The following is a 24,165-nucleotide window of genomic DNA, read 5'->3' as shown; positions in this document are numbered from 1 at the left end:
CACCGTGTGACGTGAACAGAACCTCAGGAGCTTCCTGTACACAGTGGGAACACGCACCCCCTGTGCCTGTTACTGGCTGAATGGAGTCTGACTGACCGTCTTTGTCTTCTGTTCAAGCAACCCACCGAGTACTTTGACATGGGCATCTTCCTGGCTTTCTTTGTCGTGGTCTCCTTGGTCTGCCTCATCCTCCTTGTCAAAATCAAGCTGAAGCAGCGACGTAGTCAGGTAATCCCCCAGAGCAGTCCCAGAACACTGACCCCATTACTCTGTTGCTGGTGAAAGTCAGGGCTCTCATCAGCCTACTGTTTTGGGCGTCCAAACTCCCAGTGCTCCCCAGCACTATGCCTTTACTGTTCCAAAAGGGGCAAAGGCCCAGCCCTGGGGACATTTCCAGCTAGTTTTTCAAAGGAAATGTTTAAATGTACTTATGGAATCCTTGAATTTGGCTTCTCAAGCAGATCTGGCACCAGCGGCCCGAGTGCTTACTAGAAATACAGAGTCCCAGGCCCTCGGCCTGCCGAGTCCATATCCGCATCTACCAGACTCTCCTGGTGATTCTCCAGCCAGCATGTCACTATGTGCTTATAGGAAAGGAAGATTTAGGGGTAGAGTGGTGAGAGGACCAGCAGGAATCTAGACTCTCAGATGTAGCGGTGTAACATCTTGAGAGGCAGACGGTGCCACAGCTGGCAGAAGTCCGTCAAGGAGACGCACCAAGTTCTCACAAGGGGTGAGGGCCACCACCGACCACAGGGGCTGATGTTTACTGAGCACATCCTGTGTCTGTGCCAAGACTCATGCATTGCCTCACCCTCACAGCTTCCTCCACTGTAGACAAGGAGTGTAAAGCAGTCTCACTGAATTGGGAAGCAGCGGGGCTATGGCAAGACCTCGGCTACCAGGGCCACTCGAGTACAGCCTGGGCTGATATCATGGATACTCCAGGGGTCTGGAAAATATTTACCATGGCCGTCTGAGTTTTAAGTTTCTCAAAAATCTGTCTGGCAGCCGGGCTCAGTGGTGCACACCTATAATCCCAGTAGCTCGGGAAGCTAAAACAGGAGGATTGCAAGTTCAAGACCAGCCTCCACAACTGAGCAAGGTTCTAAGCAACTTAGTGAGGCCCTGTCTCAAAATAAAACGGGCCGGAGGTGCGGCTCAGTGTTTACATGCCCCTAGGTTAAATCTCCAGGACCAAAGGGAAAAAGAAAAAAAAAAAATCTGTTCTGGCCTGATAGCGACTGTCCCAGTACATCAGGTACCAGGCCCCAAGGATAATTACCACTGTTAATATGTACCAGATTCTTAATACTGACCCTGTTCTGCCTTGCAGAATTCCATGAACAGGCTGGCTGTGCAGGCTCTGGAGAAGATGGAAACTAGAAAGTTCAACTCCAAGAGCAAGGGGCGCCGGGAGGGAAGCTGCGGGGCCTTGGACACTCTCAGCAGCAGCTCCACGTCCGACTGTGCCATCTGCCTGGAGAAGTACATCGACGGAGAGGTAGTGGCAGAGGCAGGGCCTGTATTGGGTGGAGAGAAGGTGGCAGATCAACATAGACACTCGGGCCACAGTCTTCCCCACACCCTAAAAGGGGTCAACACAGAGGTTTCTAAGGGATGATGCTCACCAGGACTGGGGAGGACACAACACTCCCCACAGGGTCCAGCTAGATGTAAGTGATTTCAGAAATTGATCAGAAACATATGGTAGGACAGAAAATGTCTAGTTTTAAGAATATTCACAGGGGCTAAGGATGTGACTCTGGTGGAACACTTGCCTAGAATGTTTAAGACCTTGAGTTTGATTCCCAGTAACTAATACACACACACACACACACCAAAAAAAAAAAAAAAAAAAAAAAAACACATTCACACATGCTGGCTCTGTTTCAGAATCATTCTTCTAAAATTTATTAATACTTGATATGGTGTTTTTTACTTGGAAAGAGACAAGGAACTTGTCCCTTTTTTGCTTTTCCTTGCAGCTCTTTTTCGAAAGTTACAAATCTTTTTTTTTTTTTAATTGTAGTTGGACACAATACCTTTATTTTATTTTATTTACTTTTATGTGGTGCTGAGGATTGAACCCAGGGCCTCGCATGTGCTAGGCGAATACTGTACCACTGAGCCACAACCCCAGCCCGAAAGTTAAAAATCTTAAAAAGAAGTTATAAGAATATTACATGAGTGACATAGATTATTCATCTAGAATCACCCATCACTAATATTTAGCCACTGTGGCTTTATCTATAGATAGATATATGTGGAGCAATTTCAAGTAAACCACTTGAATTGTTGACATTTGATGCCCCTTTGATGAAAGTGTCCCCCCCTGTTGGATGACAATGAGTTTAGTTTTGCAGAGTCCTTTGGAATGACAGGTTCCTGCATGGGCTCTGAGTAGAGACTGCCTGGGTTCCAACCCAGTTTCCGGATTCTAGTTTTGTGAACTTGAGCAAGTGACCTCATTCCCTGTGCCTGCACTTGTGAGGTGGGCCTGAGACTGACCAGCATTCTAGGTGACCACAAAGATCAAAGTACAGGTAGACCTCTGTCACCCTGACAGGCACAAAGGTTTGATATTAATTTGGTCAGATTTGCAGGATGCTTAGGCTCAGGAACCACAGAGGTGGTTTTGCACCGTAAAAACCCCCATCGTGTTCTCTCCACATAGGCTGATAGTGTTTGGGGTCCACTGACAGAAGGGACCACCCTCTCTACCTTTCATCCCACCCCGTCAATCACAAGTCCTAGACATCGCCCTTTCTATCATCCTCACTTAGGGTACCTGGAGGCAATGCCTCCTACTCCAGATGCATAATATCTTAGGGTGTTCCTGACCCTCTTTTCACACCCCAGGCTTCATATCCTCATATTCACATCCTCTCCAACTCCAGGAAAGGAGCTGTTTCTGTGGACATCCACTCCCTCTACTCTGAGGGCTCGGGCCGAGGGAGGGGTAGTTTTCTTCTCCCTAGACCCCCTTCTGGGCTCTGTTTTAGGGAGTGGGGCTCACCTGTAGCTGGAGGCAGAGGAGAGTGGGAAATATGTTAGTCAGAGGCCCACTGCTGCCACAGGTTCCTGATAGAATCAACTTAGAAGAGCTTTATTTTGGTTCAGTTTCAGAGGTTTCAGATCATGATCAGTTGTCCCCATTGCTTTGGTTCTGTGGCGAGGCAGCACATCCTTATGGGAGGCTGTGGTCGAGCAGAACTTCTCACCTCATGGCCAGGGTGCAAGATAGGGGAGATTGGAGTCCCCAAATCCCCTTCAAAGACATGCCTGCAATGACCAAAAGACCAATGCCAGGCCCCACCCCTGGTAGTGCCAAGTTGGGGATCAGCCTTTAACACATGGGCCTTTGGGGAAGGTTAGGGTCCAAACTGAAGCAGGAACGTACCAATATAGTGAGCAGGAGTTCTCCGCCCATGCCAGACTCCACAGAAGCAAGTATGTGTGAGGCAGAAGGCGAGGCTGCTCCCGCCACGTCCTCCCTTCAGGCTGTGTCCCCTCTCTCCCTTCCCAGGAGCTGCGGGTCATCCCCTGTACTCACCGGTTTCACAGGAAGTGCGTGGACCCATGGCTGCTGCAGCACCACACCTGCCCCCACTGTCGGCACAACATCATAGGTAATTATCACCTGCCTTAATCATTGGTGAAGAGTCAAGTCAAAGAACACTGTCCCTTCCTAGTGCCTAGCAAGAGCATGACACATGTCATAATCTAGTGAGCAAGCAAGACCACCATAGCATTGTCCTCTTACTAGAGGCATGTGGCCTTAGGTTCTGGAGATTGTCTACACAGTCCTTAGAAAAGCTTGGCATTAAGAACCACCCGAAGGGGGCTGGAGCTGGAACTCAGTGGTAGAGTGCCCGCCTCACATGTGTGAGGCACTGGGTTCGATCCTCAGTACCACATAAAAATAAATAAAGATATATATATATATATATATATATATATATATATATATATATATTTAAAAAAAGAACCTCCCTAAGGGGCTGGGGATGCAGGCAGTGGTAGAGCACTTGCCTAGCATGCTCAGGGTCCTGGGTTCCATCTTCAGCACACACAAGAAAATCACACCAAGCTCAAGTTTAGGCTTCACATTAAATAGCTTCCTGACCTTGGACAAGGCCTGTGGCCTCTCCAGCCTGAGGCCCCCAGTCTCAGTGGGATGACAGTAATGATGCTGCCGTGCTCAGACCACAGGGGTGTTCCCAGGGACCACAAAAGATAATGAATGTGGCAGGTTTGCAACGCTGCTCCTGCATCACTCTTATGGGGCAGGAAGGAGGCACTTTTATCCTGAGTCCTTATTGCTTTCTGTAGACAGGTGCCCTTGTCAGACGGAGCAGTGGGGAGGAGAGACACAGGCCCTTATGGGACTAACTGCCTTCCACACGGAGGCAGGCTGGGCCCTGCCAGCACAGCTGAGTTTGGAGATAGCTTAGGATGTGGCAGGGTGGTGAGAATAAGCACTGGGACGTGGCCCAGCTTGCTGCTTCAGTTTCTTTTTTTTTTTTTTTTTTTTTTTAACTTCTCTAGCCCCTGTCACCAGTATGCTCAGCCCTGCTTACCTTGTTTCCTCCACCTCTCCCCAGAACAAAAGGGAAACCCGGGTGCCATGTGTGTGGAGACCAGCAACCTTGCACGCAGTCGGCAGCAGAGGGTGACCCTGCCAGTACATTACCCTGGCCGCGTGCACAGGACCAATGCCATCCCAGCCTACCCTACAAGGACAAGCATGGACTCCCATGGGAACCCCGTCACGCTGCTCACCATGGACCGGCATGGGGAGCAGAGCCTCTATTCTCCACAGACCCCCACCTACATCCGCAGCTACCCACCCCTGCACCTGGATCACGCCCTGGCCACTCACCGCTGTAGTCTGGAGCACCGGGCCTACTCCCCAGCCCACCCCTTCCGCAGGCCCAAGTTCAGTGGCCGCAGCTTCTCCAAGGCAGCTTGCTTCTCCCAGTATGAGACCATGTACCAACACTACTACTTCCAGGGCCTCAGCTACCCAGAGCAGGAGGGCCAGCCTCTGCCCAGCCTCACGCCCAGGGGCCCGTCCCGTGCCTTTCCAGTGAGCAGCAGCGGCAGCGGCAACCTGCTCTTCCCCACTGTGGTGCATGTGGCCCCGCCTTCCCACCTGGAGAGCGGCAGCACTTCCAGCTTCAGCTGCTACCATGGCCACCGCTCAGTGTGCAGTGGCTACCTGGCCGACTGCCCAGGCAGTGACAGCAGCAGCAGCAGCAGCTCTGGCCAGTGCCACTGCTCCTCTAGCGACTCTGTGGTGGACTGCACTGAGGTCAGCAACCAGGGTGTGTACGGAAGCTGCTCCACCTTCCGCAGCTCCCTCAGCAGTGACTATGACCCCTTCATCTACCGAAGCCGGAGCCCCTGCCGTACCAGCGAGGCGGGGGCCTCGGGCAACTCTGGCCGGGGGCCTGCCATTTGCCTTGAGGGCTCCCTGCCGCCCGAGGAGCTTCCGGCAGCACACAGTTATGGTGCTGGGAGGGGAGAACCGTGGCTGGGCCCTGCTTCTCCCTCAGGGGACCAACTGTCCACCTGCAGCCTGGAGATGAACTACAGCAGCAACTCCTCGCTGGAGCACAGGGGGCCCAATAGCTCTACCTCAGAAGTGGGGCTCGAGGCTTCTCCTGGGGCTGCCCTGGACCTCAGGAGGACCTGGAAGGGGAGCCGGGAGGGGCCCTCATGTGCCTGCTGCTGTGAGCCTCAGCCCCCTGCACCGGGGCCTGGGGCGGGGGCAGCCGGAGGTGGCAGCACCTTGCTCCTGGGTGCTCTGCTCCTTGAGGGCTGTGGCCCTGTGGGTGGGGAGCCACAGACCAGAGGCTCCCTCGGCCTGTATGGCCTCCACCCAGACCATTTGCCCAGGACAGATGGGGTGAAATATGAGGGCCTGCCCTGCTGCTTCTATGAAGAGAAGCAGGTGGCCCACAGTGGTGGCGGGGGTAGTGGCTGCTACACTGAGGACTACTCAGTGAGTGTGCAGTACACACTCGCCGAGGAGCCCCCACCCAGCTGCTCCCCAGGGGCCCGGGACCTGAGCCAGCGCATCCCCATCATTCCGGAGGACATGGACTGTGACTTGGGCCTGTCCCCAGACTGCCAAGGGACCCACAGCCTCAGCCCCTGGAGTGGGACACTGGGCCTAGATGCCCAGCGGCCCCACAGAAGCCTGGCAACAGCCAGGGAAGAGGAGCGGGTTCCATGCCACCAGGCTGAGGTACTGCTACAGCCTGGCTGCCCTTCAGAGGAGGCAGGTGCCACCAGGGTCGGCCTCCCTGTTGCCCACCAGGACACTCAGGGGTCCAACACCCTAGCCACTGAGGCTGCAGGTGAGAGCAGAAGACAGCAGTAGGCCAGGGCAGGCATTTCCATGGCGTCTCTTCTCCATCCTCTTCTGAGGGACTTCCTCTGAGCCCTTGGCTTTAAACATCCTGCACCTGATGACTTCCAAACGTCATTCCAGTGTCTACCCGACCTCCCGAGTTCTAGATCCCCTGAGCCCTCTGTTTCTGTGATGTTGTCCTCTCTTCCCCCAAATGCTTCATAAGCATCCCAGCCTGTTACATCCACAGAAGCATTCACCCCAGAGTGCATCTTGGATTCGGCATCTTCTCTGCATCCCTCACTGCTGCCCCCTCTGTCCAGCTGTGTTCCTTTCTCCGGAGTGTGCAGTGGCCTTCTGATGGGTGTTCTATAACTGGCCTGGCCTTCTATTCCTCTTCGGAGGCAGAATATCTTTTTTTTTTTAATTAGTTATTGATGGGCCTTTATTTGTTTGTTCATATGTGGTGCTGAGAATCAACCCAGGGCCTCACACATGTTAGGCAAGCACTCTACCACTGAGCCATAACCCCAGCCCCAGAATATTCTTTTTTGAAACATTAGTTGATGTCTTTAGAAAGACCTTTAGTGACTTGCCATTACCTTTAGAATCTTAAAAATGTAAACTGCTCCCCCAGTTGTCTGTGATTTGGCTCCTGCTGACCCATCCACCATTGTCTGTTCTATTCTCCTTGCTCTCTGCTCTACCCCGCTGTGGCCTGTCCCAGCCAAGCTCATTTCTGCCTCCAGACCTCTTCAGATCTCAGCCCGGTGACCCTCCAGCCCCTTCTGGGTCACTCTTGAACCATCTGCTTACTTCCTAAGTCATCTCAAGCCAAGGTTACTTTGTGGGAAGGTCTGCAAGCTTGTGAGGTGCTCTTCCTCCCTGTTCTTCCCAGGGCCTACACCCAGCAATCAGTTAACATCACTTTGTACATTGTGTTTTCATGCTATCTAAGGGCTTCCAGAAGGCTCTGGGATGAGGAAAACATGCGGCGGGGGTGGGGTGGGGGGGTGGTCTTAGCATACACTGAGCTCCTCTCAGAAAAGGAGCTGTGCTTCAGTGGTTACCATGCACACAGTCGGTGTGACAGAACTGTCACTTCCTAAGAGCCTGCCCATCACAAAGGACAGGGTACCTGGGGTCCCTCTCCTGTTCCCTATGCATGTTCCAAAGCCTGCAGTGCCACCTCCCTCCCTTAATGAGTGTTCTCCTTCTCTCTCCTAGGACTGGGATCTCACCCACCAGACAGCAGCAGCCCAGGAGCCTGAGCTCAGAAGGAACTCTTATCTGGAAATTGGGAAATTTATGGAGACTCCAAACTCTGACTTCCTTCAAAACAAAAACAAGAAACAAATTTTTTTTTAGCTTTGACAAACACAAAAGTGGTAATAAAGAGAGCCCTCTTTCTCAACCCAAAATGTGAGCCACCTGTGGCAACTCCCCCACTGCCCCCCCACCCTCATTAGCAAACCAACAGACAAAATTCTGAATCCTTTGTGTCTTTTGATAACATGTTATTTTTTGTTTTGTAGAGTGTGTGCTTGGGGTTCCAAGGTGTGTGGGATTGAGTTCTCTGTTTTTTTTTTAATATTATATGTAAATGTAAAAAGTTATTTAAATATATATTTTAAAGAACCCTAGCTGCCAACTTTTGCTGAAAAAGAAAAAAAATCACTGCTGCATTAAATGAACCACATCATGTGTAGATACTGTTGTCTCCCCTGAGGGAGCTCAGGCCTTTGAAAAGCTCAGGGCTACACCTGCCTTAGAAAATGAACCAGAAACTTGAAGTAAAGCTAGTTGATATGGGTACAAACTCTGAGGAACAATGCAAAGCTGCCTTTCTTTCTTGTGGCAAATCTGAACATAAAAAATGTCAGGTCCTCTCCGAAGCCACGCCTCCCCAGCCCACACCTGTAGGCAGAGGATGGAAATGGCCAGGAGTTCAGCAGCACTGGAGAGCTGAGTCGAGCCATTGCTATAGAAGCCCCAGGGTGAAAGGGACAATTCTGCCCAGTATCCTCAGTCGGTCCCTTTGGGTCATTATCCCAAGCAAAAAGTTCCTGGTCCTGGTCTTGACAGAGGTCCAGATTATAATAAGGGCAGTGTTCATGTAGTCTTGTACACGAACTCTCAGCCCTGGGGCAGGGAAGAGGAAGCTCTCCCTTCTGTGATCCTGACTTTGGAATCCTTTGGAAAAATATTTTGTGCTTCCTGCCACTGGCTGCAGAAGTGGTTCAGCAGGGTGTATGGGGCAGACACCCAGGAGGAATGTAGTTTTGTGGCCTTGGTGTCCTATGGGGCTGGGAGGAGTGCTCTGCGCTCTCCCAGCAGCACACTACCCTTTGGAGAAGGGATGGGCACGCTGGAGCAAGCCTGTGCACTTGCACGTTTGTGAGGGCGCCCATGCCCCTTGACTGCTGCTTCCTTGGACTGCCTTCCTGGGGGCAAGTTCTCAGACCCCTCAGGGTGTGCACTGAGCTCCATTCGAATGATGCTTTTCCTATTCCATTTCCCCCCACGGAAGCACTGCTTCAGGGTTTTTCAGCCCTCTGCCTAGTGGCTGAAATTGCTCATCTCGCCTGTAAATGTCTACTACCCTGTCTACCTAATGCACTATTATGTATTGATTCTCCATGAGACAGAGAGACTATCAGATAGTTTAGACCCCAAAGGGTAGGGTTTTGTATATTTTTCCAGCCTTTTGTTTGTTTTTTTAAAAGGGGGAGGGAGAGTTTTAAGAACCCAAACTTGTTTCTTTTTCTTTTTTTTTTTTTTAAGATGTTTCATTTTTAAAAGGGAGAGAATATTTAAAACTACTTCAGATCAGGGATTGTCATCCTTTTTGTCCAATGTAGTCCTTGTTGTCCTTTAAAAAAAAAAAAAAGCAACTAATCACATTAGCCTTCATGTGAAGTAATTTCTGGTCACTTTTATTCATTTAGCAGATACTTGTTGCCATTTAAAGTTTTATCTGTTTGGTCTAAATGTTCATTGCAGCATAGGAACCTTGAGCTCTGGCCTCCTGTAGGGGAAATAGGGACCACCCTAGGTTGCAAGGAAACCCTTATTACCACTCAGTCGGCTCACAGGAAGTCAACCCAGAGTACAGACTGGAACGTTTTCAATGAGATATCTTTATATAATCCTTTTTTCTTTAAAACCCCAGTCTATGATCAGGAAATGTACTTATTTCTAGCTAGGATTTGACACTGATCCCAGCATCAAAGGGTGGAGCCATTTGCCATTTAGGAACTCACTGTGGAGAGATTTGTCCTCCAGCCTCTGGGGTATGGTCCCTTGGGGGTGGCTCCCCGCAAGCTGTCCCAGCACACCTGTTGGCGAGAGTGTGAGAAGCGCCTAAGCTGTTGACATGAGATCAGGGCTGCCTTTATTTCTGGGGCCAGGAGTAGCAGCTGCTCAGGACAACAGCTTGCATTACATGGTTTAGGGAAGGGGGGTGTATGGCTTTTAACATGAACTGCAGAAAGCAGCTTCTCATTGTTGAGATTTTTGTTGTTTGTGGTTTTGCTTTCTTGTTTTTAATGCCTTTGAAGCATATTATCTTCCTTGTCTGAAACCATACCCCCAAAGCAGCTTTCTTTAGTCCTGGCTAGAAACCACTCCTCAAAAGCCTTAAGCATTAAATAGATGGAATACAGAATCTGGCTGCCACTGGATTTGTTATGTGCATCCAATTTCGTTTTGAAAGAGTGATAGCTGCAGATGACAAAAGAAGGATATTTAATTGTTGTAGTAGAAGCAAAAATGAAAATTTAAAAACTTAAAATGTCAACCACCATCTTTTGAATTTGTATTGGCTCACCAGACAGGGAGGTCACCAGAATAAATTAACAACTATCTGTGTCACCATTAAATCAAAAGAAATGTCTTCTTTGAAGCTCTAAGACTCCAGTAATCGTGACAGGTACCTTTTTCCGTGGACTCTCAGTGGCATGGTGGTGGTTTAACCACGGAAACGGAGCATCCCACTTTACACTGAGAACCCCACATCCCCCGAGTCAGGGAGTGAGTGTGGTCTTATGGCCCGGCCCTGGGTGTAGGACAGCCATATAAACTGAAGAGTTCTAGAACCAGCTGAAAATGGATGTTTGGATGTTCTGACCAATGAGGTACCTCTTTGTGGACACAGGTCCAGTAAGCTAGTTTAACTCAGCCCCTCCCCCACCCGAGGCCCCCACCATTTTCCTAAGTTCACCCTGTTTTACTGCTCAGATCTTCCCTATGTGCTCCTTGTCCCTCCTTCACATTCAGGCAGGGCTAATGCTTTTTTAATGAGGTCTAAAAATGAATTACTAATCAAGAGCATTGTCTTTTAAACAGAACTGCCTTTTTCTATTCTTTATATATAAATTCTATTGTGTTGGTCTAACAAGGCACTATTTTAAAAAGTTTTGTTTTAATTTCTCCCATAGCACTTAAAAGATATTTTGTAAAAACTTTGCTGTAAAGATTTTGTAATAAAATGGTCTAAGGGCTCTTTTTCCAACATTACCATTTTTTTTAAAAAATGTTTTAAAAGCTAGAAAACAACTTATGTATATTCTGTATATGTATAGCAGCACATTTCATTTATGGAAATATGTTCTCAGAATATTTATTTACTAATATATTTATCTTAAGCCATGTCTTATGATGAGAGTGTGACATTGTTGGAATAATCATTGAAAATGACTAACACAAGGCCCTGTAAATACATGATAATTGCACACAGATTTTACATATTTGCAGACCAAAAATGATTTAAAACAAGTCATAGTTGTCTATGGTTTTGTAACAAATTGTACAAATGACTGTAAAAAAAAATACAATTTTATCAAGTATGTGTCTTATATGTTGTCGTTGCTGTTTGGCTAAGGTCTTCAGAACCTACAAAGAGCTTTGCATGAGCTTTGCATCAGCTTGCCGGTGGAAGCATCCATGTGATTTCCTCTCCTGTTAACATGGAGTCCAGGTTACAGGGCATTTCTGCAATGTCACAAACGGTCATCTGCTAGGGACTGACTGTGGGTTTATTTCCTTGAGGTGGTGGTAGGCTTTCTGCTCAGGATGTGTGGAGGGAGACAAAGAGCTTAACAGTCCACTTTTTAAAAATTTGGGACCTCAGCCATTGGCTTCCTATGCAGGGCTTTTCCTATGTACAAAAAAACCTCCAAACACTAGCCCTCAAAATTAAATAACCATGTGCTGGATGCAGGGTGTCACACCTGTATCCCAGCCGGGTAACTAAGTGAACAACATACACAAATAAATTACCTACCCATGAGTGTAGAGGGGATTGTTTGTCTTGTTTCACAGTCACTAATTTGTAAAGCACTCTTTGAGATTATGTAGAAGGTGCAAAGTAGTGTTTATTTTTCAGACATCTAGCAGAGAATATCCTATTCCCATGAGTTCCTATTTTTATTTTTCACTCTTTAACTTGGGCCATTTCTTGGGCATAGGCTCATGGACACCAGCCACTTCCTACCAGACAGTGGGTCCTTCTGAGCACCTTCAAGGGTGGTGGCCTGACTGCACAGAGCTTCCCAAAGTTTTTGTTTAATGGCCTTGCCCAGCTCCAAGCTATATCTCTTGGGGGTTCCTGAAGGATTCCACAGCATCGGCTCCACCACAGCATGGTACAGAGCCCGGTAACACTCTGTGGGGAGACCATGGATTGTTAGCGAGTCCCCCAGCACCTGCTGTCTCATTGGGGTTTCAGGAGGCAATGCTCGGCCCTTCCAGGCTGCGGTCCCTCTGTCCCAGGATAGTGCTTGGGTGGCGGCCACGCGTTCCACATATCTATCTTCAAGATCTTGGCGGACTGTTACTTTTTTCTCCTTTGAACTTTCTTTGCTCTAGCCAGGAAGAAAGCAGAGAAGTCAAAGCTAAAACTTGAGAAGGGAGCTCAGAATAATTATCTGGGATTTATGTCTCAGAGTCTTGGTTACAGCAACAACCAACATTTGTCCAGCATGTTCTAGCTTACTGAACCCCTTTATATACCACTGCATGTGTTCCCCGGAGCCCTGGAAGGTCAGCAGGAGACAGCTTTAAAGGCAGAGAAATTGGAACTGGTTTACCCAAGGCCACACAGTTGGAGGGTTAATAACCACAGCTGTCATCTATTGAACGCTATGCAGGATCCTAATTATTTACTCTGTGCCAGGCGCTATTCAAAAGCCTTTTGCATGTATTAACTCATTTAATCTTCATGAAGCCCTGTAAGGGAGAGGCCATTATCCCTCATTTTATATGACAAAATCAAGACACAAAAGAGGTTAAGCCCAAGGTTATCCCCAATTATGGTCAGAGTTAGGATATGAACCCTGACAGTTGAGCTCCAAGACATGCTCTGAGCTCCACTGGCCACCAAGGATTGACCGAGCTGGCTCCCATCAGCCTCTAGCTGCCAGGTTCTCCATATGGAAGCTCACAGCTCACCTCGCACATACATGTGCCTAAGCTTGCATGATCCTGGCCTTTCTCACCCTTATTTTCCCTTCACCTCCAAGTTCCTTTTGTCTGTGTTTATGAAGGTCCCTTCATCTTTCTGTGGAGTGATGTGGAATACAAATAATATATACTGGGCTGGGGGTACAGCTCAGTTGGCAGAGTGCTTGCCTCACATGCACAAGGCCCTGCGTTCACTCCCCAGCACCACAAAAAATAAAATAATAATACATACTATGACCCTAGATCTAGTTCTCTGTCCACTCTGTCACGGGGCACCCTCCCTCCCCAATCCTGTCTTCAACTTTAGAATTTCCCTCTTCCCACCCATCCCACTTTCTCCACTCCTGGCCATTGTCTACCTCGACGATGCTTCCTGCAGGACTCTGTCCTCGTCCAGGTGAGCCCAGCAGCTGCCCTGCTGGCCGCTTATTCTTGGATCTGATGGAGTTTCTTATCCTGGCCTGCTGCGTGGCTTTCATTGTTGAATTGTTCCTGGGCTTTAATCTCTTCAGTGGCTTCGCTTCTCCAAACTTGGAAGGTACCGGACAGCATTTATCCTTCAATTGCCTCCGGAGCACAAGCTTAGCCAGAGAAAACGAACTGGCAATTATTGGGTTCTTTACCACTTCCCAGCAAGAGGTGGTACCTGGTGCTGGGGTCTTGATGTTCTGCCTTGCACATGCTCTGGCAGTCCAGATGTTGGTGAGGGCTGGTGAAACCACATAGCAATCCTGAAGCCTGGTGTTCAGTAAGATGGACCGTCGGAGTCCATAGGTGGGGATGCTGGGGTCACGTCTCACATTGATTGGGTGCTAGAGTTATAAGGGGGGGTGAGAAGGAATAAAACAAAAAGAAGACTAATTCTCAATCAGAGACTAGATTTATACTTTGAAGGCTAAGTATTAACATCATTCTATGGACCGTTTCTTCCACATGAATCTTAGAAATTTTGTTATATGGCTCTCTCCTGCTCACTGAAATAATCATCTCCTTCTTTTTCTCCTTCTTCTTCTTCTCCTTCTTCTCCTTCTTCTTCTTTTCTTCTTCTTCTTCCAAGTAGGGTAGAGATAGGAACTTTACAAGGTCACGACTCTTAAAGAACATAGCATGCTGGGCAGAAAGTTGGGGGTTGGGGGGTCGGGGAGGGTTTACTATAAAAGAAGACGATTTTAGTCCTGCTGGAAAGAAAGGAATCCACGCAGGAAAGGGATGGGAGGGAATCACTCAGGGACTGGGATGGGAGGGAATGACTCAGGACACCTATGGGAGCTGCAGTCACTTCACAACCACACCGCAACACAGAATTGACAGCAGGTGAGTCCTGCCAAACCCCAAGACACCTTTTAACCAGGCTCCCATGAGCCAAGAAAAGCTGCTCAAGAGGAAAATAAACTCTAGGATCCATAGAGGCAAAAGCCCGTGTAATTCATACTTGCCTCCATTTCCGGGGACTGGGCAAGAACAAGAAAACAATTTGGATAGGTCAGAATCACATTCTTCAAGAGCCCTGACTTTCTAAGAAATGTCATCTATAAGAAAATAAAATCAGCTGGGTGCCGTGGGGCACGCCTATGATCCTAGTGACTCAGGTTGCTGAAGGAGGAGGATCAAAAGTTCAAGGCCAGCCTGGGCAACTTAGCAAGACCCTGCCTCAAAATAAAAAATAATAATAATAAAAATAAAAAGGACTGGAGGTGTAGCTCAGCGGTAGAGCACCTCAGGGTTCAATTCCCCAATACCCCCAAAATAATATAAATTAATAAATAATATCACCTTACCATATTTCGGTTGCCTTAAATTTTATTTTAGCTAGCTTAGTAGGGGGAAGAAACATGTATTTTCTTTTTCTTTTTTTTCTCTTTTGTTTTTTGTTTTGTTTTATTTGAATATTTCTAGTCACCTGTCTTTCTCTGCCTCAGCCATGTGGGGGCAAATTGCTGTTTAGACTTGGGCTTAGATGTAGGCAGTTTGGAGCCATTATCTTTAGTATTTGTGATGTCACTTTGGTTTGTGATGTGGGTGTGGGTGGGTGTTACATCATCAGGTTTTATAGTTAAATTATATTGGAAGGAGTTCCATTTTGTTGTTGCTCGTAGCCTCAGGAACTTCTGAAGTCCTCATTTCCCCCCCAGAATGGCCTGGGTGGAGAGCCTACATTCTCCAGAAGCATGATCTGCATGAAGCGTTGTCAACTACGCAGACCAGATTGGTGGATATGGGTAGTGAGAGGATGTACCCTTACACGTGCAAAAGTGCCCTTCTCCATGCACATAAAGAAGGTACTGTTAAGTTCTCAGAATAGCTGCCAACATTAGGGACCAGAAATGAGAGAACACGTTCCTGCAGCCCTGGGCACCTCTCCCTGTGTGTCTCTCCCACGGAGACTACAGGGTTTCTGGAATGTGGTATTATTTTACATCCCATGGCAAATGCAGTAATTAGAGCTGTTAGCAGTGTCAAGGGCTTGAAAGGAGAACAAAGACGCCTCTTCCTGGGAACTCTTAGGCAATGCCTTGCTCCTTATCAGGTGTTGGCCCTGTTGGTGGTTTTCATTTTTCATACGCAAAATGCCAAAGGAGGCTCCCTCCCGAAGGGGAGGAGAGTGAAATGATGGAAAAACAGAGTATGAGCCTGGCAGGGACTCCTGGAATTGCATGTGTTGCCTGTTTGAATTTTTGAAGTGTTGTCCCTGGAGGGAATCAAAGCCTTACAGGCAGACCGCACCGTAGGCTGCGGTGGAGCCACCTCCAGGCCGACAGCATCTGGACCCACAGACACTTGGGAGGACAATGGTGCCCATTCAGTGGCGAGCCCTGGCCTCACCTCCCAAGAGGTGGGTCAGTTTTAGAGCAGGGCGTTGGAAAGGGTTTGTCTTTGGGAAGGGTTTGCGAATGTCTGAAGACTGGGCAGGCAAGCATCCTTTCAAAGCCGGGGAATCTTGAAGAGGTGGCACCAGGCTCTTGGGTCTCCTGAAAATGACCATCTGCATTCAGTTGTGCCCAGCAGGGACAGAAGGCAAACATGGAGCCAAAAAGGCACAATTGGAAGAGCTTTTCTATTTCTCTTCTCTCCTGTCTTGAATCTGGCTTTTCCGAACCTCCTCCTCCTTCCCACGACTCCTTGGTCGGTCATATTTACTTTCCTAGGTCTCTTACTCAATGACCAAGGGACACAGCTCTGACTCGCAGCACTTTGAACTTCCTTCTTTTTACACAGAGCTGTTCACCTAGGTGGCTTCAGACACAGTGTCTTCAAATCTGGTAAGTCCCTCCTTCTGTCTATTCAGTGTAACTTCAATTGACTGTACCCAATCAGGAAGCCTTCACCTTCCTTATAACCAACCTGGGTTCTATTTCTCCTATGTTGACAAAATTTGTTATCAATTGAACATTTACTGAAGGCAAAGTGCTGTTCCAGGAGTGTTTCAAGTCATGAAATGCCACCAGAGTACCATGAGCATGGGTCCTCTTGCCATCCCTACATTACAGTCAAAGAAATTGAGTTACTCAAGAGCCATGCCCTAGGGCTGGGGATATAGCTCAGTTGGTAGAGTGCTTGCCTTGCATATAAAAGCCCCTGGGTTCAATCCCCAGCATCACCAGGAAAAAAAAAAAGAAGCAAGAGCCATGCCCCAACCGGGTGTGGTGGCACACACGCCTGTCATCCCAGCGGCTCAGGAGGCAGAGGCAGAAGGATCACGAGCTCAAAGCCAGCCTCAGCAACTTAGCAAGACCCTAAAGCAACTCAGTGAGATCCTGTCTCTAAATGAAATACAAAATAGAGCTGGGGATGAGGCTCAGTGGCTGAGTGCCCCTGAGTTCTACCTCCAACCACAAAAAAAAAAAAAAAAAAAAGGGCCATGCCCCAGGTCCCATAACTAGTAACCAAAAAAGACTGAACTCAACCAAATTCTACACCGCCCTTCCTCTGAACCAGTCACTGCCATGAGGTGTGTCCTCTGGTCAGCGCACCCCTGGGCCCAGTTTTAGTCCTATTCTTGTCATGAGCCCTTCTCTGCCCAAACTGGCATCCCAGATCCATTTTCAACAGGCAAGTAAATCCACATCTTTAAACCTTCATGTACTTCTCTGTGAAATGAGGATAGTAATAGTGCCTACCCAAGAATTACTGTGAGAACAGAGTGGAACGATCCATGGGAAGCACTTGGCATGACTTCCGGTGCCTAGACAGTACCCAATAAATAATGTCCTTGCCCTAGGATGCAAAAGAAAAAAAAAATCACTGCATTTTCTGTCTTTGGGGTGGTGGAGATTAAATTGGAAAACACATCTACAGAGAATAAATAAATAATTTTCTTATAATTATATTTATACTGTGGCCCATATGCTCATTTAACACTCTCTAGCCCCTAGCTAGATACGATCTTCACATCTGGTCATTTATATACATCTATGGGGCTTATGAAGCCAAGCAAAAAGCCCATTGAATGTAGGAAATGTTTTGACCTGGCTTGGCTATCATAGCAACTCTTTCTTCATGATCCATCTTCACCAAATATGAAATCCTACTAGAATTGGACTTGATTGACCTCACAGAAGTGGTGTATGCATGGGAGCTACATTCCCTGCCTGGTTGTAGAAGTTTTCCAGAACAGTCCATGTTTTATTAAATGGATAGGGAAGCAGGCAGCCGAGGATATGATAAGGAAAGTAGCTAGGCTTTAACAGAGATTGTTCCCTTTAGAATTATAAAGTCAGGCTGGAAAGACTATTTGGTCCAAGGTCCTGAAAACTGTGGCGCAAATTTCCATCCTCAGTGCCAACACTTGATCCAGAGAATTTGGGGTTGAGGCGGCAGAGCTTCCATATTGCTGAAAGGCTTGTTCCTCCATCTGATGCTCCTCTAAATCTTTTAAAATTTTATTCTGTTGAGCTTAGTCTAAATAACCTTATTTTCCACCCATCCTTTGGAGCTGTGTTCCTGACATATCTAAACCAGAGCTTCTATTGGGAAACACATCTGCCTGTCTTTGATGCTTAGCCAAACTTTTCTCATAATATTTTTAGCTCCTATAATCTTTCTTCTTTCTTTCCTTCCTTCAGTTTCCCTTAGCTTTTATTCTGTTTCTGGAGACTCAGCTAATCAAGAAGAAATTGATTCCATTTATTAATTTTTGTCTTTCCCCTTTATGGCCCTCCCCCCACACACACAAATTTCTCTTTTCCTCAGAAGATATTTTTATTAACACTCCAGAAGCAAACTTCCACACCCATGTGGGAGTATATCTGAGGTCTGTGATGCAAAGGAGAGAAAAACTTTGGAGAGAGATTTTGAAAAGATTCCTGAACTATGATGCAAACTCGAGGACCAATGATTTAGACCACATGTGCTGAACAGGCACCAATCGTGGGCCAAGGATGTGAGATGATCGGGTCCTGTCTGATCCAGGATGTAGATGAGTCCTATTTCTTCATTTCCAACCCAAACATACTCACCTGGAAGCTCCACAGATAGCTCTGGGTCACTGTGTTTAAGTCCAGATTCTTTCTCTTCCCTCATCTCCATCAGAACAACAACAAGAAAAAAAAAATGACTGCTTCTCTGGAATTTTCCATCACTAGATGCCTGAGCCAAACCTGGGACAAAGGATCAGTAAGTATTCTGTGCTGAGTCAAACCAGAGTCCAGAGGAAAATCGGGACCATGGATCCTATCTTTATTGAAAGTATTGACATTGGTTTGGAATGTAGTTCAGTGGTGGAGTGCTTGCCTAGGTTGTGTGAGGGGAGGGCCGTTCCATCCCCAGCTCTGGTAGGAAAGAGGGAAAGAAGGAAGGAAGGAGGAGAGGAAGGAAAAGGGAAGGGAAGAAAAGGAAGGAGATGTTAAAAATGTTATCGTTCTGCTCATCTTGGATATCCCCCCCCCCCCCCCCCGTAATGAGGACGGAATCCAAGGGTGCTCTACCACTGAGCCACACCCCCATACTTCTTTCTTTCTTTTTTGAGACAGGGTCTTACTAAGTCGCCCAAGCTAATTTGGAACTTGTGATCCTCCTGTCTCAGCCTCCGGAGCTGCTAGAATTACAGGTTATGCCACTACATCCAAAGGATTTTTTTTTTTTAAATGAGATGAGGTCTCAGCATGTTGTCAGGGCCTGCCCAGCCCCTGAATTCCAAAATTCAAGCGATCCTCCCTTCTCAACCTCCATAACAGTGGATCTAGAGGAATATATCACCAGGCCCAGCTTCATTGTGGATTTTCTTGGTATTTGTATTTTTAAAAATATTATATTAAAATGCTGTTTATTAATTTATTAGATGTGTAAATATTTATTAAATAATATTTATCATGACTACTGAGGTGTTTTTTACTGTGTTTTTTATTATGTCTCCTTAAATTTTTAGTTTGAGTCCGTATCTCCCTTGTTTCACCATAATCCCAGTCCTGGAGCACTCTCTGTTGACATTCCTGTAGAGACAGGGAGACATTTTACCATAGTGTTTAAAAAAAGAGACCTGGGATCTCTCTGCCTAGGTTCAAAGCCCAGCCCCACTACCATGTGAACTTTGTTTGGATGCCAAGGACCCTTCCCTCATTAACCTACTGGGGGATTCTGTGCAATTTGACCATAAACACTCCGTACAGTGCTTGGTAAAATATGTTTGGTATTGTTGTCATTATAACCGGATTCCCCTGACTAGTACTCTCTGTAAAAACAACTGTCCTAGCCAGTCAGGGTGGCACATGCCTGTAACCCCAGTGGCTTGGGAGGCTGAAGCAGGAGGAGTTCAAAGCCAGCCTCAGCAACTTAGGGAGGCCCTAAGCAACTTAGTGAGACCCTGTCTTTAAATAAAATATTTAAAAAAGGCTGGGGGGGGCTGTGGCTGTGGTAGAGTGCTTGCCACTCATGTGTGAGGCACTGGCTTGGATTCTCAGCACGGCATATAAATAAATGATTAAAATAAAGGTCCATCAACAACTAAAAAAATATTTTTAAAAAATGGCTAGGGGTGCTGGGGATGTGGCTCAAGCAGTAGCACACTTGTCTGGCATGCATGGGGCGCTGGGTTCGATCCTCGACACCACATTAAATAAAAAATAAAGACATTGTGTCCACCTAAAACTAAAAAATAAATATTAAAAAAAAATGGCCGGGGATGTGGCTCAGTGGTTCAATTCTCGGTTCCAAAAACAAAGCAAAACTGTCCTTTCATCAGAAAACATCCCACAACTGGGGTTTCAAAGACACTAGACTGACCCAAACTCCACCAGTTTGTCTCCAGTTCTTAGCAAATCCTGCTCCTTTCAGAGGAGGAAAAGGATCTGACTGCAGAGCTAAACAGGCAAACAAACAAACCAACACCAACATCCTCCTGGTGGCCCAGAGCCTGCAGTCAATGTCCCCACTCTTTCCATGAAATAAAGCTGCTAAACACCCCAGGCATGTGAAGCATTGAAATGAATATCTCGGGCTGCTCCCGGGACCACATAACTGAGCAAAAGACCTTGAGCCCTTAAGTGCCATGACCTAGACACACTCGGCTGTATTTTTAGCCTCTTGTGCACTGTTTCCATCACCTGCGATGGGCTTTTAAACTGGAAAAGAGAAGATGGGGGTGGGGAAGGCTGGAGGGACGCTTCTTAGAGCAGCCAGAGGGGGCAGGAGCTCGCACACTTTCTGAGTTCTGTTGGACACAGGACCAATTTCATGGGTTGTCGCAACACAGGCTCTATGCTTGGAAGGGCTCTATGCGTGCTTTAATGCTCTGCTGTCACCAAAGTTAGAACAAAGGACCCCGCATTTTAATTTCTCATGGAGCCATGCAAATCATATAGCTGGTCCTAGTTGTACCCAAAGGAGAGGAAGACAAGTCACTGATGAGGGCCGGTGCCAGCCCAGCAGTGGGGGCCTTCCTCCAGGGGAAAGGGCAGTCGAAAGGTACCATCAGGAGGCACGGATGGCCAAATAAACCTTGTTTCTACCTCTTACGTGCCTCTTCCTATTTTCTCCTCTGACAGGTGGGATGTGGAGGATGTGTCCCTGGGATGGAGTGTGTCTGGGGCGTGGGGCGGGTTCGCATACTCCAATAAGGAGCCCAGAGGATTCTTGAACTAGGAATGACAGGGAAAACAAAAACCTGAACAAGATTTTTCTTGCCGCAGCGTGTGGGTGGAGAAGGACACTGGCTGAGAGGCCTCGTGGGAGGTAGCTGCGCCTTTGGGGTCCAGCCTTGGGAGCGCGGTGTGTGCGTGTGGGACCGAGGTTGTTGTGGGGAACGTGGTTTCTAGGAGTGGGCGACCCGGAGCAGGGGCCGGTGTACGGGATCCCTTGGGGCCGGTACCGCCCAGCCCCTGGGCGCTTCGAGTCTGCACAAGAGAATGAATGTTCCCGCCGCCGCGCCGGGCGCAGGTCTGCACTTGCAAGTCCGGGACCAGGGACTTGAAAGCGCCGGGCGCGCCGCCTGGACCTGTCCCACGGGGCGTCGCCGTGGCATTTTAGGAGGGAGCGGTAGGAAAATCCCCTTCGCCTGGGGGAGTGCGGGGGAGGAAACAGGCCTACCACCGAACTGGGTGCGGCTGGGGAAGACCTTAGGGGGCAAAGGGCCTGCCACGCAGGGGCTAAGAGTTTAAGAAAAACACAAGCCCTCTGTGCCCTAGTGTCTCAGTCTGCAAAATAAGCAGCACGGTCCCATCCACTTTTGGACTCTGCTTTGGGCGATTTACTTGCTTTCTATTTTGCAAATGGCAGAGGCTCAGGTCAGGAAACTTGCCCTAATTGACATAGTGCGTGATAGATTCTGAACAAGAGCTCACGATGCCTCCTCCTTTGTAGCTAGACTTGACTTGGAGAAAGAAACTCCACATTTACCGAGTCCCTACTGGGCGTGCATGAATGTTTGCATGCATTATCTCATTTAGTACAATCGCTTTGGGGAGTAGTTGCTTATCATCACTCCCATTAAACAGAAAAGAAATTTTGAGATGAGAGTTATATTTCCTTCACGCCGGTCCAAGATCTTACAGGTGACTGAGTCAAACATCACAGGCTAACTCCAAAGCACCCTTTTATTAACCACTACGATAAGCCAGGCAGGAGAAAGAGGTTTGCAAACTGCCGTTCTGATTATTACCGCTGTGGTTGATCCCGCGTGGGTCACGACCCGAGTGAGGGTGGAGCAGGGATCACAGAGCGCCCGACCCGCTTCAGCCGGGTCAAACGTCCGCTAGGGGACTCAGAGGCGGGGCCCTGACCCCGCCCCTCACCTCCCGGCCCCACCCCTTGGTCGGTCAAACAGGTTGCACGGTGGGGCGGGTCCAGGTGAGGGGAGGTGGGCTTGGCCCAGAACGTGAGTGGCAGGCGCGGGGCGGGACGTGCGTGCGCCGTCAGCTCCGCCCCTCGGGCCTCGCCGCGGAGCCAGGCGGGCCCCGGGCGGCCGGGGCGGTGGCGGCGCTGGGGAGGGCGGGCCGGGGCGGGGCAGCCGGCGGCCGGGGCGGGGCCACACTCGGGCCCCGCGTCCGGCTCCCATGGCCGCCCCCGGCTCCCGGCGCTGCCCCCTCTCCCCCGGGCCGCGCCCCGGGGCCCCGCACTGACGGCCCATGGCGCCGCCCGCCGCCCGCCTCGCCCTGCTCTCCGCCGCCGCGCTCACGCTGGCGGCCCGGCCCGCGCCCAGCCCCGGCCTCGGCTCTGGACCCGGTGAGTGAGCGACCCCCGGCATCTGCCCGGTGTGGAGCCCGCCCGAGGGGCGACTCGGGCCTGCGGGTCTGTGGGGCCCACTCTCTCCCTCGCGGGTGCCTCCCGGGAGCACTTCTCCAGGCTCCTCAGCGACGCCCCCAGGCCCGGACGTCCTCTCCTCCTCAGTGCCTCCCGGACCCCTTCGCCAGGCTCCTCAGTGACGCCCCCGGAGGAGACGTTTCCTCTGCCTCGCAGCTTGGGACCCGCTGCCCAATCCCTTCAACGATTAATCCTGCGCTCGGGATCCAGTCCCCAAGTCTCGGCGACGTCCCAGGGCCGGGACGGCTGCCCCTCCTCGAGGCTCTGCATCCCTTCCCCAGGACCCTTAGGAACACTACCCGGAGCCAGGATCCCCTCCCCGAGCCTCACTACGACGCTCCCTGGTCCCCCTTTCCTCCCCTCCAGCCTACACCGGTGTCTCCCGGCGCCTCTCCATGCAGGAGCGGGTGCGGAGGCGGGAGGAGCGGGCGCCGAGCTCCTCTGCTCGTGTCCCAGCTGTCCCAGCTTAGGCGACACTAACTTCAGAGAGCTGGTTTCGCGTTGACTAACCTGCCCTGCTAGAGGCAGGTCCGGGTCCCGGGAGTATCCCCTGTTCCCAACCAGGACGTCCCCTGCCTCCTTCACCCCTGGGGCCCCGCTTTGAACTTCCCCAGGACTCAGGTGACTTCGATCAGTGAGAGAAAAGAAGAAACAAAGCGATGGGAAACTTCTCCCTAAAGAACCTAGGGTGCTTCTCCTAAGGGTGTGCAATGATGAGTCCAACTCTTGGGTAACCCTATAGTTTAAACAGGTTACCTGCTCCCCAAGCCAAGGCAAGGTCTTCCTGAGGTGGGTGCCTGAATCAGGACGGAAACTGGGACTTTGCTTAGCTTCCATACACACCCTTCCTTGTAGCAGAATCCTTTCCAAGTTGAGAAGGCAGGAGGATGTTGGCTGGCTCGATTATGTTTCTCTGCAGGTTGTTTGGGTGTTGAGTATAGGACATTTGTGAAAGGGAAGGGAAGAGTTCATTACCAGTCTGCCTGAGTAGGGAAACCGGTCTCTGGTTCTTCATCCAAAATTTCAAGCTGTGATATTTGAAAAAGAATATTTTGCTGGTGGAAGATAACTCCAAATTCCTTTGTTTACTCAACTTGGATTACTGAAAATCTAGGACTTAGTGTTGTCACTTACTGTAGTTACTTTGGGCCATGCTTTTGGTTTTCTGAGCCTTACATTCCTCATTTGTAAAGGGGGTGAATGGTGATAATTCCCTTGCAGGGTATTGTGAAGATTAAATGATATACTGTAGGTAACACCCACATACAGATGGCAGTCAATAAACATTTTAATAATACTTTTTATAATGCTTCACAGTTCACCAAGTGAACTTCACAGTTCACCTCATTTACCCTGGGAATGCTTGTGAGCTTCCTGTCTTATGAATCCTGTAAAAGGCAAAGTTTGTCTTTAGATCAGTACAAGGGTCTCAGAGCTGTAAACCTGAGGCTCAGTAAGTGGTTTCAGAGAGATTGCTGCTTTCTATGGGACTTCAACAATCTGATCACTTCTAGTGTTTGCTTTATGTGAGAAGTGAGGGAGGGACATTCTGAGAGCCAGGATATGTCAACATAACTGTAACCTAGTAACCCCTTAGCTCCACTTTGCCA

At 48.9% G+C, this 24,165-nt stretch overlaps 3 protein-coding genes across 5 annotated transcripts in view; 2 read left to right on the top strand and 1 right to left on the bottom strand.

The window, feature by feature from the left end:
* The window catches only part of Znrf3 (zinc and ring finger 3), a 145,799-nt gene extending 137,901 nt beyond the window's left edge, over positions 1–7,898 (top strand). Inside the window, exons 5-9 of one of the 2 annotated variants that reach the window (XM_077796812.1) lie at positions 118–228; positions 1,337–1,504; positions 3,530–3,632; positions 4,608–6,256; positions 7,589–7,898. In XM_077796812.1, coding sequence (XP_077652938.1) covers positions 118–228; positions 1,337–1,504; positions 3,530–3,632; positions 4,608–6,256; positions 7,589–7,729 — 2,172 coding nt within the window. In that variant the 3' untranslated portion in view covers positions 7,730–7,898. Of the gene's footprint in view, positions 1–117; positions 229–1,336; positions 1,505–3,529; positions 3,633–4,607; positions 6,369–7,588 lie in introns of both variants that reach the window. The other variant, XM_077796811.1, reaches the window with a different exon arrangement.
* A 3,890-nt stretch (positions 7,899–11,788) lies between these two features.
* Positions 11,789–22,382, bottom strand: C3H22orf31 (chromosome 3 C22orf31 homolog). The gene is given in 5 exon segments (XM_026413328.2): positions 11,789–11,847; positions 11,850–12,225; positions 13,183–13,635; positions 21,062–21,311; positions 22,048–22,382. Coding segments are annotated over 5 exon segments (1,473 nt in total).
* Positions 22,381–24,165, top strand: part of Kremen1 (kringle containing transmembrane protein 1) — a 70,223-nt gene continuing 68,438 nt past the window's right edge. For both annotated transcript variants that reach the window (XM_026413330.2, XM_026413329.2), the window contains exon 1: positions 22,381–22,477. In XM_026413330.2, coding sequence (XP_026269115.2) covers positions 22,381–22,477 — 97 coding nt within the window. The remainder of the gene's footprint in view (positions 22,478–24,165) is intronic.

Source organism: Urocitellus parryii, chromosome 3 (assembly GCF_045843805.1).
Source record: "Urocitellus parryii isolate mUroPar1 chromosome 3, mUroPar1.hap1, whole genome shotgun sequence".
In the NCBI taxonomy this organism is placed as follows: domain Eukaryota; kingdom Metazoa; phylum Chordata; class Mammalia; order Rodentia; family Sciuridae; genus Urocitellus; species Urocitellus parryii.
The sequence above is the reverse complement of the archived record's forward strand: the minus strand, read 5'-3'. Positions and strand labels throughout refer to the sequence as shown.